This window comes from Silurus aristotelis (assembly GCF_946808225.1).
Source record: "Silurus aristotelis genome assembly, chromosome: 8".
In the NCBI taxonomy this organism is placed as follows: Eukaryota; Metazoa; Chordata; class Actinopteri; order Siluriformes; family Siluridae; genus Silurus; species Silurus aristotelis.
In genome coordinates, this window is record NC_139581.1 from 21,655,710 (window position 1) to 21,670,023 (window position 14,314).

Below are 14,314 nucleotides of genomic sequence, written 5' to 3' on the forward strand. Positions count from 1 at the left end.
AAATAATGAGTTATAATAATGAGTCCAAAATGATCTTTGCAGGTAGACAGTCAAGGCTAGGTTAGGACCTAGACTACATAAAAACATGTCTCTGTTATTTTTGTACATTTTATTACGATAGGACCAAACATTGCAATGTTATTGATGTACAGTATATTATTGTTATATTAACAGTATGCCAAATGGACTAAATAAATGTTTTTTTAGGGAAGACTACCCTGGGCCATGGAGCCACAGACATCAACATTCAAGGCCCTGGAGTTGCAGACCAGCATTGCTTCATTGAGAATAAAGCTGGAATAATAATCTTACACCCCTGTGGAAATCAGTGTGCCATGGATGGACTTCTGGTCACCAAACCTGTACGACTGTCTCAAGGTATGACTAACAGGGGGTGCAGTCATTATGAATGACAAACATCTCTGACTAAAAGTGGTTGGATTATTATTGAGCAGCGAAACAGCTTACAGATGTTTCGCTGCTCATTATCATCATCTTCTTCATCTTTATCAGAATGCATTAGCTTATATAATGTGAATTAGCTGAATCAGATCTCAGACAGGTGCAAATGTAGTGTGTTTGTAATCAGGCTGCCATTATTAAGAGCAATTATAATATCTTGAAATTCAGTAATGAGATATGATAATGTGAAGAAAAGCCTTACAGAGTATATACACTAAAAATCAGGTACAAATTGCATATTTATGCAAGGTAATGGATAAAACTCAATCAAAGTTACAATCTAACTGTCATCATCTTCATTTTTTGCGCCAAAGTCTAAAGCCAAAAAAGCACCATGAAAATCCATTCAGGAAATGCAAGTCAATTGATCTGGGGCTAACCACAAGCTTCTGACTCTTCAGAGTTGCTTAGGGATGTGATATCTAAACCCAAAGATCATTATTTTCCGGAAGCTAAGGATTGATTGTCATGATATACACGTGAGCCTGGTAGAAACATTTTAGAAATTCAAGCTTTGTGGTGAAATCTGAATTTTCTTCAGGCAAAGATCAAAGCTTTGTGTTTATTAGATAGACCTCGGAAATAAACAAAATCCCCAAAGTTTAGTGAAACATATATGTGCATATGGATTAGTGCCTTGAGCAGGCACTAATTGACTGTGATTATTATTATTATTATTATTTTTTTACAAGTCACAAATAACTTTACATGATGCGAAATGTATGGGTTAAAGAGACTCAATTATCATTGTACAATGGAGCAGTGAAGCACATAATCGTAATCAATGAGCAATATAATTATCCATGTTCAATCCACATTTCAGTGCAAATAATAACATAATATGATTTAATCTACCAGTAGTGTGAAGTAATGTGTTTTAACCTTTATATCAGAATTTATAACAATCCTACTGTATAATAATGGTTTTAATACATGCTATTTTCCTGGATTGGCAAAAAAATGTGTCTAGGAAAAATAACACTATTTGAGATAATATTGTGCTTGGCCAAAGGGTAGAGGAATTATATCATATCGGTAATGGAAATAGAGTGGGAAATAGGTACACGCATGTTTAGTTGGATAGTTGCACATATAATATACGTCATGCTTATTATGTAATGTGGCTATGACATTACGCGCTAGACTATGATTAGCTACATTAAAGGGGAAGTGAACTGCAGCTTTCTAGAGAATATTACACAAACTTTGTAAAGAAATCTCAGCCGATCACTTTTTTAAGGGTGGTCCTTTTTTTATTACTCTGCATAACATTATTTATTTTGAAGGAATCATGATTCCTTTAAGGTTTCTTAGGACTCTTATGTTTGAGTTTATTCCTATACACTGATTATATCTTCATCATGGCACCTCTTAGTGGGTTAAATATATTAGACAGCAAGTGAACATTTTGTCCTCAAAGTTGAAGTGTTAGAAGCAGGAAAAATGGGCAAGCGTAAGGATTTGAGCGAGTTTGACGAGGGCCAAATTGTGATGGCTGGCAAAACTGCAGCTCTCGTGGGGTGTTTCCCGGTCTGAAGTGGTCAGTATCTATCAAAAGTGGTCTAAGGAAGGAACGGTTGTGAACCAGTGACAGGGTCATAGGCGGCCAAGGCCGATTGATGCATGTGGGGAGCGACGGCTGGCTTAGGAATTAATGCTGTTATTGTTCGACGAGTCAGGACTGTTTTGGCAGCAAAAGGGGGAACAAATCAAATAATAGGAAGGTGGTCATAATGTTATGCCTGAGTGAAGGCCATAATATTATGTCTGCTCAGTGTAGTTTCTTTATTGTGGAGGTGTGCTGTTCAGTGATGGAGGCTTAAATGCACAACTGTTTATGCAAACTGCAGTCTTGAACCATCCAGTCCATATATTTACTGTTAATTATTTGGCTTTCAAAAGTCGATGATATCGGTATCGCCCATCCCTTATGAAGGGTACTTTTGGGAAAATAGAAACCCGGAAATGTGTGTGTGTGTGTGTGTGTGTGTGTTGGAGCGAGAGAAGGGGTACTCCGCGCATGCGTGTTGCAACAACGATTCGCGCAGTAAGAGAGGGGCGGTGCTCTGAGTGTAATTCCGCTGCTGATAGACGATTTAACTCAATGGGGTGGGGGGGTAGTTGAAACCTTCTCCCTCCTTCCACATGCCTCGTTTCTGAGACGAGGAAATGAGTTTGCTCCATTGACGAGACAGCAGCTGTTCATCTCCTACCACCTCTGTCTCCACACAACGCTGTAGACATACCAGATTGACAGCCAGACCTGTATAGGCTTTCTAATGGCACCAGGTTGTCACCGGATCACATCTTTTGAGGACATCTCAAGACTTCCAGGCTCCTGTTAGAACATTCTTAAAGATTTGCCCTTGTGAGTGGTGGAGTTTGGGAGAATGATGAGCCGCTAACAAAGGATTTCCTACGGGTTGTAGAACAGCGGAATCACCGGCTTTCACTCCGCTTCGCTCCTATCGGGAAAAACGTGGCTTGTATTTAAAGGGCCAGGCTGCACCCGATCCCGGCAAACTGCTGCACCCGATCCCGGCAAACTGCTGCACCCGATCCCGGCAAACTGCTGCACCCGATCCCGGCAAACTGCTGCACCCGATCCCGGCAAACTGCTGCACCCGATCCCGGCAAACTGCTGCACCCGATCCCGGCAAACTGCTGCACCCGATCCCGGCAAACTGCTGCACCCGATCCCGGCAAACTGCTGCACCCGATCCCGGCAAACTGCTGCACTACTGCAGATCATGTGGATTTAGAAGTAAGTGTGCATCAGACTGAAAATGCAGGCATGCATTCACACTTGGGTTTGGATTTTCGAGTCCTCTATTATGATCCTGAACTACAGCCTCCTCCACTGATGCATGCACCTGGATCATTTCTACTGTTATATATCTATATATACATATCCAGCACATATGAAGCACGTGATCAAAATCTGATCTGATTTTATAGCACTCTATCTATCTATCTATCTATCTATCTATCTATCTATCTATCTATCTATCTATCTATCTATCTATCTATCTAAGGGCTTTTTGTCAGATTATAAATGAGATTGACGATGAAGGTGTTCAATGACCTTTTTTAATGAATTGCTGCAGACATCCAGTGGAGATGCATTGGGCACTTTTGTTATCTACAATAGGTTGAAGTGCATGCAAAAATGTTTTTTCTTAATTTAGAAATCTCGGAACGGTTCCATATAAAATGCATCAATATGCTTAAAAAACAGGATTATTTCTGGTGCATAACATCAGTCAAAGAACGAGTCAGTGATTATAAACCTGGCCCCAGACTCTGTGGCATAGTGATTTCAGCATGCTCATGAGCCCTCATATACTGTTACACTGCTATTCCTGGTCAGTGTGTGCTATAAACTGTTTTTAACTCCTTGAGGTACAGATGTGTACCTTTTCACACATTATATTTTTCAAGGTAATGGGTTTTACTATGCGTAAATGAAATATATTCAAAATGTTCATGGGAACAGGGATGAAAATTCAGAGGTAACGTTTTTTTAATTTTAATCAACTATTTTAATTTTTAATTTTATCAACTATTATCATCTTCATCCTATTCTTCTTATGCACTTACTTTTCTGCCCATTTCTGCCATTCGTCAAAGTAGCTAGAGATCAGCTTTTGTGAGTAAAACCCAAATCCTGGGTTTAACCTCTGGCCTGGTGTCTCCTGTGGTAATGTCGCCATGCTTTGACCTTCCCTCAGGGTTCACTGTGTGTATGTGGTGGGCTCTGAGACTCTGTGTGGTCTTAAACTTGACATTTTGATGACAGTGTGGCCTTAGAAGATTTGAGATTTGTTATAGCTATTAGAATAAATGACGTTTAACTCTCTAGATCAACCATTGGATATTAAATCTATTAGACTTGTATAATAAGAATAGAACTGACCAAGTAAAATATGAATTGTGTTAAAGATTAGGGCTGCAGTATACATGCTGGAGATATATGCACGTATATCAGCATTCTTACGTTTGTACTATAAGTAATTCATATTCTAGAGCATAAGACTCCCATACAACTCAACCAATAGCAATACATTAACATGCCAATCATTATCTTCGTAGTGTGCGGGCTTTGTGCTAAAATTAAAGCTGAAACATAGTTTTCTGACTTGGTACGGTCTTTTGAACAGGAGCTGTTACACTTTTTTATTGTTGCTTTTATTAACTTCTAGATAAAAAAAAAAGAGAACCAAGTGTTTGGAGTTGCTGTAACATAAGTGATAACAAGATCCGAATGTAACTTTAATTTAATATTAAATCACTTGGAATCTAATGTAATCTAATATTTAATAAATCAAAAATAGCAATAGGCTTTACATCATGCCTCATTGTGATTTATGCCATATTATTTTAGATAATATATAATTGATATAATAGAATGTTTGAGTGGTGAAGAAACCATTGTTAATAGCAGTTGTCACTATTAAGATAAGCAAAAAGGATCTTATTATATACTAAATAATAGTTAAGATTGGCTTGCCTTACATATATTCTTGTATTCTTATGACAACCTATAATATTTGCTAATATATTTCTGCTTTTCTTGTTGTCCTTGGGAATGATTTGATGAATTGATTCTGATGGTTTTCAGCTGAAATATTGTCCTAATTTTCTTGGCTCAGGTCCCAAATTACACTTAGTTTAATGAGCACAGGCATTAGCAGTAATATGAGGAATACATTTTGTTTAAGTGGTTAATATTTTTTAATCAAAAGCTGTTTCGTTATTATTAGAGGAGTTCAGTGTGTGTGGTCTGACAAGAAAATGTCCGAACTTCGATTTCCTCTTGACGTGTATTCTGGCTGCTTTGCATCCTCTTTAGTCATCGCTTCATGAAACTGATTTACAAAACTGCCCTTAGTCAGCCACAGTTGGTCAGAACGTCATCTTCCATTAAAGAAAGTTGTGTTACAGTGGAATTCACCGGAGAAAGAAATCATTTTTGTTGTGCAGAATTATGAAAGAGCTGGACTGTTTGCTTATAGCATATTGATAAAATGAAATTATTTGCTGCTCTCGTATTTAGGGAGCTAGTTTTCAAACCTGTAGTCTTTCAAATTTGGTATTTCTGAAGGAATCTTCTCTAATGACTGCTAAATGTTTTGCTGTTCGTTGTAGTGGGAGCTTGCGAGTGTTGCGAGTCCACTATCCACTGAGCGTGACTTTGCAACAGGAAACTGACATAACACACAGCCTTCAACTGGGACGAAAATATCTGGGGTAAAATGATCCATAATGCCTGGCAGAAGCTTTGCTATCTATAAACAAACCCCAGGAAACAGGGGCAACAGGCTATTTATAATTTGTGTGGAAAAAGAAAAGTACTACTATAAGTGGCCTGATCTTGGAGAGGAAAACTAATTGGGAATATAAAACCAAAGTAGTTTGAATACGTTAAATGGGTAAATTTAAAACCGAATTTAGATGTTCCCTGACTAAGCGTTTAAGGATTTAGCACAGCAGCACTGCGTGCTTTAGGTTGACAGTAATGTATGATAGCATGGCACTGAATTGCTCCTACTGTAGCAGGTATAATTCATGACTCCATTATTCGCTCTCATCTCACATCGCTGTCAGGGGTTTTAGATTAACGCTCCTCAATTCTGTGCTGTGTAAATTCATGGGCAAAACGCACAAATTTTTCATTGGGGGAAAAAAATAAAAGCCTTTATGTCTAACCAGGATGTACACAAGACTGCAGAATCTCAGGCATCTCAATTTTTCAGAATTTTCGAGTCAGATTATTACTACATGCTTGAAATACTGACATTGGTAATGGTGTGAATCATTTCCTTTACTCCAAGAATCTGTGATCACATACTGTTCCATGCCTGTCTGGGATTTTGCTGTTTTTCTGACCGATTCCCTGGGGAGGTCATGCAGTAACGCTGAACCGTGCTTTTGTTGAGTTCGTTTGTTTTGTAATTGCCAGTCAGACCAGGGATTTACTGCTGTATCCTCCTGGCTGACAGGCGCAGTTGGATTCACAGCACAGTGCTGTTTTGTTGGCTGCGCTGAGTAAGCTACGATGGTGTTCGAATTTGGCGTAGACCGCTGACTCATCCTTAGCTGTGGAGACGCAGCTCTCACTTTAGTGTGTTTTAGTGTAAACATGAGAGGAACCTTATCACGTAAAGCACATGTCGATGCTATTGCTAATATACACCTCATATCGAGTACGATCATATGTGCAATATGCTCCCTATGATATAGCACAGCATTTTGGCATAGAGTTAAAGGTAGTATCATATCATTAGTATCATATCGTTCAACCTTAATTGTGAAGATAGTTGGTAGTATGTGATTAGTATTAAATGAAAATTTATTAGCATTTGAAAACCATTGCAGACACCATAATTTTGGAAAGCTGCACCCTGAGGGTATGGATTTAGAAAATTGTTCTGCTTGTGAAGCACGATTTTGTCTGTCTGTGATTCATGTTAACGCGTATCAGGTTCTTTAATTGGCCTCTTACAAATAACATCTTCAAAGTCCTGTATTAGATGAGTAAAGAACGACTTCCTAGGGCTATGCTTCCTAAATCCCAGACACACACACACTGAATCGAACGAAAAACAAACAGACCAAACCAGCTTTTATTGTATTATTAATATTGTCGATGTTTTTGAATTCTTACATGTTCATGGTTTTCAATGAGTCATGAAAACATTGCTACCTGTGTGTTTTGTTTTCCAGTCAGGGTTTTCGATTGAACTAAATGTTCTTCCATCCAGCTGGGGGGAAAATAAACAGGGCATCTGCCACTGTCTATTCATTGAACATCTGCTTTTTTGTTGAAGGAACTTTCCATAAGAACCCCCTCCTATTTCTCCTCCAGCTTAGAATGCTTAGTCATTGAATTCTCCTCTCCGCTGCTTGTATTATTGCAATGCCAGATAATGAGATTATGGACACCTTATTTGCCTCATTTTGTCTCATTTTAAGGAGTCGTAAATGTGCTCTGTAATTGTAATGCATATGAATGGGAAGAGAACATGATAAAAATGGGTGTACTGTTTCCAAATAACGTGGGTGTTTGGGTGTATTTGTGCGAGCTGTGCCTGGAAAAAAGCTGTGTGATAAGTGGTGTAGAAAACAAAAGACAGAAACAAGGCTTGTCTTGTCTTATTTTTCTCTTCACTCAGCAAGCCAAGAGGCGGTTTAGGGGGTAGACTCTGCAGTGAATGATGGCACTGAATGTTCTCATCCCTCTGTGTATAACCATGATAGCAAATGTTCCATGCACACAACACTGCCCCCTCACACTCACGCTTACCCCCCCCACCACGATCCCTCTCACACTGCTGTGTTAAAAGCAACCAACCCCCCGGCAGTGGTGAGTACATTCAAAATGTAAAACGTTTCCACTGTTAGAGGTGCGGTTGGTTATTTTAAATAGTTGTTTTTCAACCAGTAATATGCATATAGCTTTATAATTTTTTTTAGGGGCTGTACAGTTTTGTGATTGAAATTGTTACTATCCTTTATTTTGGAATTTCTTTTTTAATTTCAAGTGTATACTTTTTTCTGGCCCAGAAAATTTCCTTTTTGTTTAAAGGCCTATCACAAGGAATATTTTATAGTTTCACCAAAGAAGTCGGGGTTCATTTGAGAAAAAGGAAAACAGCTAATATGTATGATATAATTACAATCTACAGTGCAGGTTGTAGAAGGCTCTAAAACCTACACACTGCTGCTTTGATATAATCAATTTAGCACTTGTTTGGTTATGCCTTGTGTAAGAACATACAGTTCCTGCTTGAGTGTATAGCAGAGCACAATGTCTCCGGGTAAACTAATCCAAATGACATGCAATTATCTGTGTCGTCTTGAAGCATAGCTCATTGTCCAAAAAACACACCCTCCTGACTATACAGCCTGTGGTTATAACAATCTGCAACCCGCATTCTCATTGTGTCATGTGTCATCCTGTGCCTGTTGCATAACCGTGATCCTAGGTTCACTATGAGCTAATTGGAGAACAGCAGATTTACAGAATAAAAAAAGAAGGAATAAACACTTAATGATGTAACTTGTGTGCAGGCTGTATGCTGTGTTTTGGTCAGTCGTCCTTCTTCCGCTTCAATCACCCTGAGGAGGCATACAGAATGAAGAGCATGAGGCCAGAAGGACAACATACATCTTGCACCAATAAAGGTAATGATCGCACACACACACACACACACACACACACACACACACACACACACGCATGCATATACACACACTTGCAAAGATGATGCGGTTAATATTTATCTGTAACAACTATTGCTTATGGACTAATGGATTTTCCTGTGCTCTTGTCCATGCAACCAGCTTTTGGCCCACTAGCAAAAGCCCTGGCTATGTTTCTTATCCTGAGGGTGGACACCTAAGACTCTGTATTGTTTTCAGTCTATGGACACTTCATCATGTGGTCCTTTTAGCTTTATGCGGTTCTTCTCCGAAATGTTGCTACAAAAGTTGGACTGCAACTGAAAGAGCTTAAAAATGTTCCAGTATGACAATGCCCCATGCGAGTGAACTCCAAGGAGATATTCCTAGCCATGGTTGAAGTGGAAGAACTCCAGTGACCTGTCTTTTGTGCTTAGTCCAGTATTTTATATTCTGTGCTGAAAAGCTTCTTTGTGAATTTAGTGGTTACCCTGGTTGTGAAAAAATTCAAAAGATATGACTTTGGCATATTACCCAGTCTGGAATCTCAACTAAATACGACTATATGACAAATTTAAATGAAAAAACCTTGTCATATAATATCTTAATTATCTTCTATAACCTGTCTGAAGAACTTTAGTACATCTTTAAATACATGTCTCTGGAACTGTTCTGAAGAGATGAACACAATTTTTTCAAAAGAGATGACTTGTTCGGTGTTTTATTAACGTTTAAAATTCCCCACAAACAATTTCAAATGGGACAAAAATCTGAATCTCCTGTTTGGAGGCCACGAGGCTGTTCTTGAATGTGGTGCTCTTTTTGGATGACGGTATAGACATTGTTCCAGGTGTAGAAACCATGAAACAATAACTTTTTAGATCCTGAAGATGTTGTGATCTTTCTCAGTTTATGGACAAAGCTTTCGATGTAGTAGCAGTCTATGTCCCTGTTTGTCCCTATGGTCACAGGTTATGGGGAGCTAAAGCGTAAAGTGTGGAATTGTTCGATTTCTCCACAGGGTTGCTGGGTTTTGTCTTTATGAAAGGCGATAATGAGAAGCTCGACAAACTTGGGGAAGCTTCTGAAAGAACTATCGCTCCTCTTAATCCAGCAGAGACAGTCGAGGTGATTTTTGTCAGTTTACAAGAATGCCCTCTAGTCAGCTTTTGATAGATATGGATCAGGAATTTATCAGACACTTGACATAGTCCTGGGACTGATCTAGGATGTTGATAAGATAGTTGGAGTATGTGTCTCAGGGGGGTAGAGAAGTCTGGGCTAAACCTTCTCAGCCTACTGTCATTGCGACCGCACCCGGAAAAAGCGGAAGGAAAAGCATATCAATCAACGAACAATGAAAATCATCAAAGAAAGAACTGTTTCCTGTATACTATCACTATAATGATCCCACTTAAAAAAAAAAAAAAACATAGGAATATGCATTAGTAGTACATTTTTAATAACTGGGTTTGTTACTGTTACAGATACCCAAGAAACACAAGCATTCCTTATTATTCAAACCTTTCTCATGCAATATAGCTTCATACAGGGGCAGTCCCAATCAGGTTTCACCCTAAACAGACTGTTTACTGAGGCAGAACGATTAGTATGAATTCATTCTTCATCTTCACATAAGCCATATTTATCGGTGGACCTCCTTTGGGAGCAGAGGATTCACATAGATGTCTGGCCTTGAGTTGCACTATATTATTATATATAAATATAATATTTTTTTATTCTATATAAACAGCCCTTATTCTAGCTCTTTTGCCTCTCCATGCCCCAGAGGCACAGAGGCTCTTGTGTTGCAGGAAAGTGGCTGAGACAGATCTCCAATCTGCCTCCAGTAATGTCATGCCTTTTCCTGCTGGGCCACATAGGATGTAAACAAATTGGGTCCATTGCATTTCCTAGGCTGATAATAAACTCCTGTTCCATCCAGTGTACAATATTTAACTGAGATGTGTAACTCAGTGGTCCCCAACTTTTTTGCGCCACGGACTTGATTAATGTCAGACAATATTTTCACGGACCGGCCGTTAAGGTGTGGCGAATAAATACAACAAAATTGAATGATACGACCGAACTGGTATTTTCTAAATATAATAATAAACGTGAATCCATTGTGTTGTTCTTTTGTTCATTTTGCTAGCATGGTTGTTTTAATTTAGCGGTAATGTATTATGTGTTAGCGGCCGGAGCAGCCCCTTTAAGAAGGTAGTGAATGGAGGTAAGACATGTGACCGAGGCATCATGACATGCATCAAGAGTGAGTCATAGACAGATGTGGCGGAGAAAATTCGGTAAATATCGGTAAAATTCGGTAAAACGTTCAGAATCAGATAAAAAATTTAACGGAAATAATGTAAGTTGTGTTCCTTCTGTGTATTGACCGGGGGTTGGGGACCACTGGTGTAACTGACATAGGGTTGAATCAGGACTTTTTTCATTCTTGAGTACTTCTAGCACACTTTTGGGAAGATAGATCATAATGACCTGATGCTTTTCGACATGTCCATTAGCAGATTGACAAAAAGAGAGAAAAAATGATTATAAAATTCGAATTCTTATATTAGAATAGCCTTTATTTGTCACATATACATTACCTGGGGTCAAAACGCAGGGTCAGCATGATGCGGTGCCCCTGGAGCACAGAGGGTTAAGGGCCTTACTTGCAAGTATTCTATTGCTGGGAAACAGTGGAACATGGCGAATACAAAGAATCGGGCTTTAATTTTGTGTTTATCTCAACGCTGTACCTGATTTTACTTTCTGCCCCTTTTCTATTCTTCATATTTCTTTACCTCACTGTCCCACTCATGCACTGCAACTGGTCTGCATATATGGTCTATATAGCCTTATCTGGTTAATGTCTGCATTTCTCACCATGAAACACAAAAGTGGTTTGTGCGAGTTTCCTCCAACTTTCCAAAAACATGCTACTAGCCGAATCGGCTATATTATGATGACTTATGATGTGAACGAGTGTATGAACTCATCATGTGTGTGCATCAAGGCAGATAGTCTTGTGATCCCATTAAGGCTGTATTCCTGCCATGTGGCCAGTGTTGATCACTAAATAACAGTAAAAAAATAACTGTACACACTATACTCAGTAAAGTGTGTGAAATAGCTAATATACTGTCATATCAGATCTTTATTGTATTGTAATTCAATTCACTTTTATTCATGCAGCACTTTTAACATTGTCTCAATTATCGGTGTTGCTGCAGTTATACAGCTACATGCTGAGAGTGAGTGAAAGTCAAGGTTGTGCCACCTATGATTTTTGGTGGAGTTGGTCTACTTTAGAACTGGAAAAAATGTGAAGACTGAATACAATCTGTTATACAGTGGTGTAAAAAAGTCTTATTTTTTTGCATGTTTGTCACACGTTTCCGATATCAAACTAATTTAAATATTAGTATAATATAACACAAGTGAACACAACATGCAGTTTTAAAATGAAGGTTTTTATTGTTGAGGGAAAACACAATCCAAAACTACATGGCTCTCTGTGTGAAAAAGTGTTTGCTCCCCTGTTAAAACTGTGGTTTATCACACCTGAGTTCAATTTCTCTCGCCACACCCAGGCCTGATTACTGCCACATCTGTTCTCAATCAAGAAATCTCCTAAATAGGACCTGCCTGACAAAGTGAAGTCGACCAAAAGATCCTTAAAAGCTAGTTTAATGATCTGAAACATTAAAGTGTGACAAACATGAAAAAAAAATTAAGAAATCACTTTTTCATACCACTGTAACTTCACATACCAGGTTATAATTGAAATGCAACTATTGATAAAAACATTTTTTAATTAATTAATAATACATGTGTAGGGAGGGTAGTTGGGTTGATTTTCTGTTTCAGTGTGTTCTGTTGTATTTGTAAATTGATTAAAAAAATTATTATAGGTATTGCTTTTTAATGTGAATACATTCTGCAATCCGGCATTGACAGGTGGACAAGTGGTATTTAAGTAAATATTGACCGTCATCTATTGTATATATTTTTCACAGAGAGATGTGATATTAGGACTGAAATATATAGAGGTTCCCAAACTCATTTTCATTTTCACAACACACAGTTTTTCCATTAAGTGGGAGGTGAATATGATATACATATGTATATGTATGTATATTATGGGTTTTTGTTTATTTCAAATTGATTCATCTTTGGAGCGAACTGCATTGTGGTAAGTGGGTGGTACGTCTGAAGCCTATCTAGCAACACTGGCCACATACAGCCCTGATAGGATCTGTGGACACCATGCACACACCTTTTTGTTAGCAACGAAATGAGTTAAAAGTAGACTTTACATGATTTGCAAAATTTCTTTATTCAGTATGTCAGGGCTAATTGAAAACAGAAGCCACAAATTCAGCACCAATCAAAAAGCGTAGAATCCAGGGTTGTTTTTGTCAAAGAGTCAGACTTTATTTCAACAGAAACTAAGTCAGATCTTTTTCTAGAAAAGCGTCCAAACACACAGCAAAATCACAGCCTTTTTATACTCTTATTAGACTCGTTATTGGCCAACCTTTATCTCATCCGTCACCACCATCTTCAAATAACTAGATAATTTTCAAGGCCGATGGCACAACGGTGGCGGTTCCCATCATCTCAAATTTTTAATTAAAATGAAATCAAAGTGTTTCCCCAAAATTTAAAGTACACCTGCTTTCTCACACTTTTTATCGCACTAAGACACCTTTTCCCTCACACTTTCACTTGACACCTATGAGTTCTGTTTTTAAATAAATGTGTCAAAATATTTATGGTGCTGGCCTTGGCCCATCCTTTAACCTCACTACATGTAGTCACCACACTAAAATACCTGCTAAGGCACCTGATTCAAATAAACTGATAGTTTTATATGCCGCAGTCACTTCTTTTGAATATACAGTACAAAAGATAAAAGTTCTCTATATATAATACATAAGTATTAGATTCCCCTTTTGCTTTAATCACGGTATGCACTGGTTTGTGTACAAGTTTGTGTAAAAACCTCCACTCCATCAACGTGTCGTCTGAGCACATGCTTCAATGGAAGGAAGAGGTCTATTGGTTAGAAATAGATCAGAATTGTTGTGCAAAGCAGTTAATGTGGTCCTTTTTTACAAATCTCTTTATACGAGGGGGGTTCGAGTCAATCCGGGACGGGCTGTCCTAGGATGGTTCAGGCGTACCGACATTAATCAATCGGTGGGATGAGTGTATAAATGTAGCATGACGGAAAATGAATGCAGTTTTCACTCCTTAAAATTTGTTCTTTTGTTTTATAAACTCAAACGTCCCGGTTTGACTTGAACGCCCCTCGTATTTAAATAGTGCCAAGAAATTGTGCGACATCCTACAGATAATTTATTTCCCGGTTTTATTAGGACTCATGAAATCACACGAGACCCTGCAAGTAAACACAATAAATAGACTCTATTTCCTATACAATAAACCACACAGCGACTTGTGAATGGTCTTGAGCACCAGCACATAAAGTGAACAAATGTGTGTGGATAATTTAAATAATAAATAAATATTAAGTGGCAGAGGGCAATCTTTAGTGAAGGACGTATATCAGGTGCAAATGAAACGAGTGTGGCGCTTTAAGAGCCAGAAGTCGGATGTTTTCTCCTCCTTGCAAGCAGCATCAGCAGGCCGTAATATC

At 38.4% G+C, this 14,314-nt stretch overlaps 1 protein-coding gene across 8 annotated transcripts in view; it reads left to right on the forward strand.

Moving 5' to 3' along the window:
• Positions 1 to 14,314, forward strand: part of phldb1b (pleckstrin homology-like domain, family B, member 1b) — a 70,502-nt gene that overhangs the window by 5,673 nt on the left and 50,515 nt on the right. For 7 of the 8 annotated variants that reach the window (XM_083549608.1, XM_083549611.1, XM_083549612.1 and 4 more), the window contains exons 4-5: positions 208 to 378; positions 8,536 to 8,649. In XM_083549608.1, the coding sequence (XP_083405734.1) occupies positions 208 to 378; positions 8,536 to 8,649 (285 nt within the window). Of the gene's footprint in view, positions 1 to 207; positions 379 to 2,474; positions 3,227 to 8,535; positions 8,650 to 14,314 lie in introns of those variants that run through there. The other variant, XM_083549609.1, reaches the window with a different exon arrangement.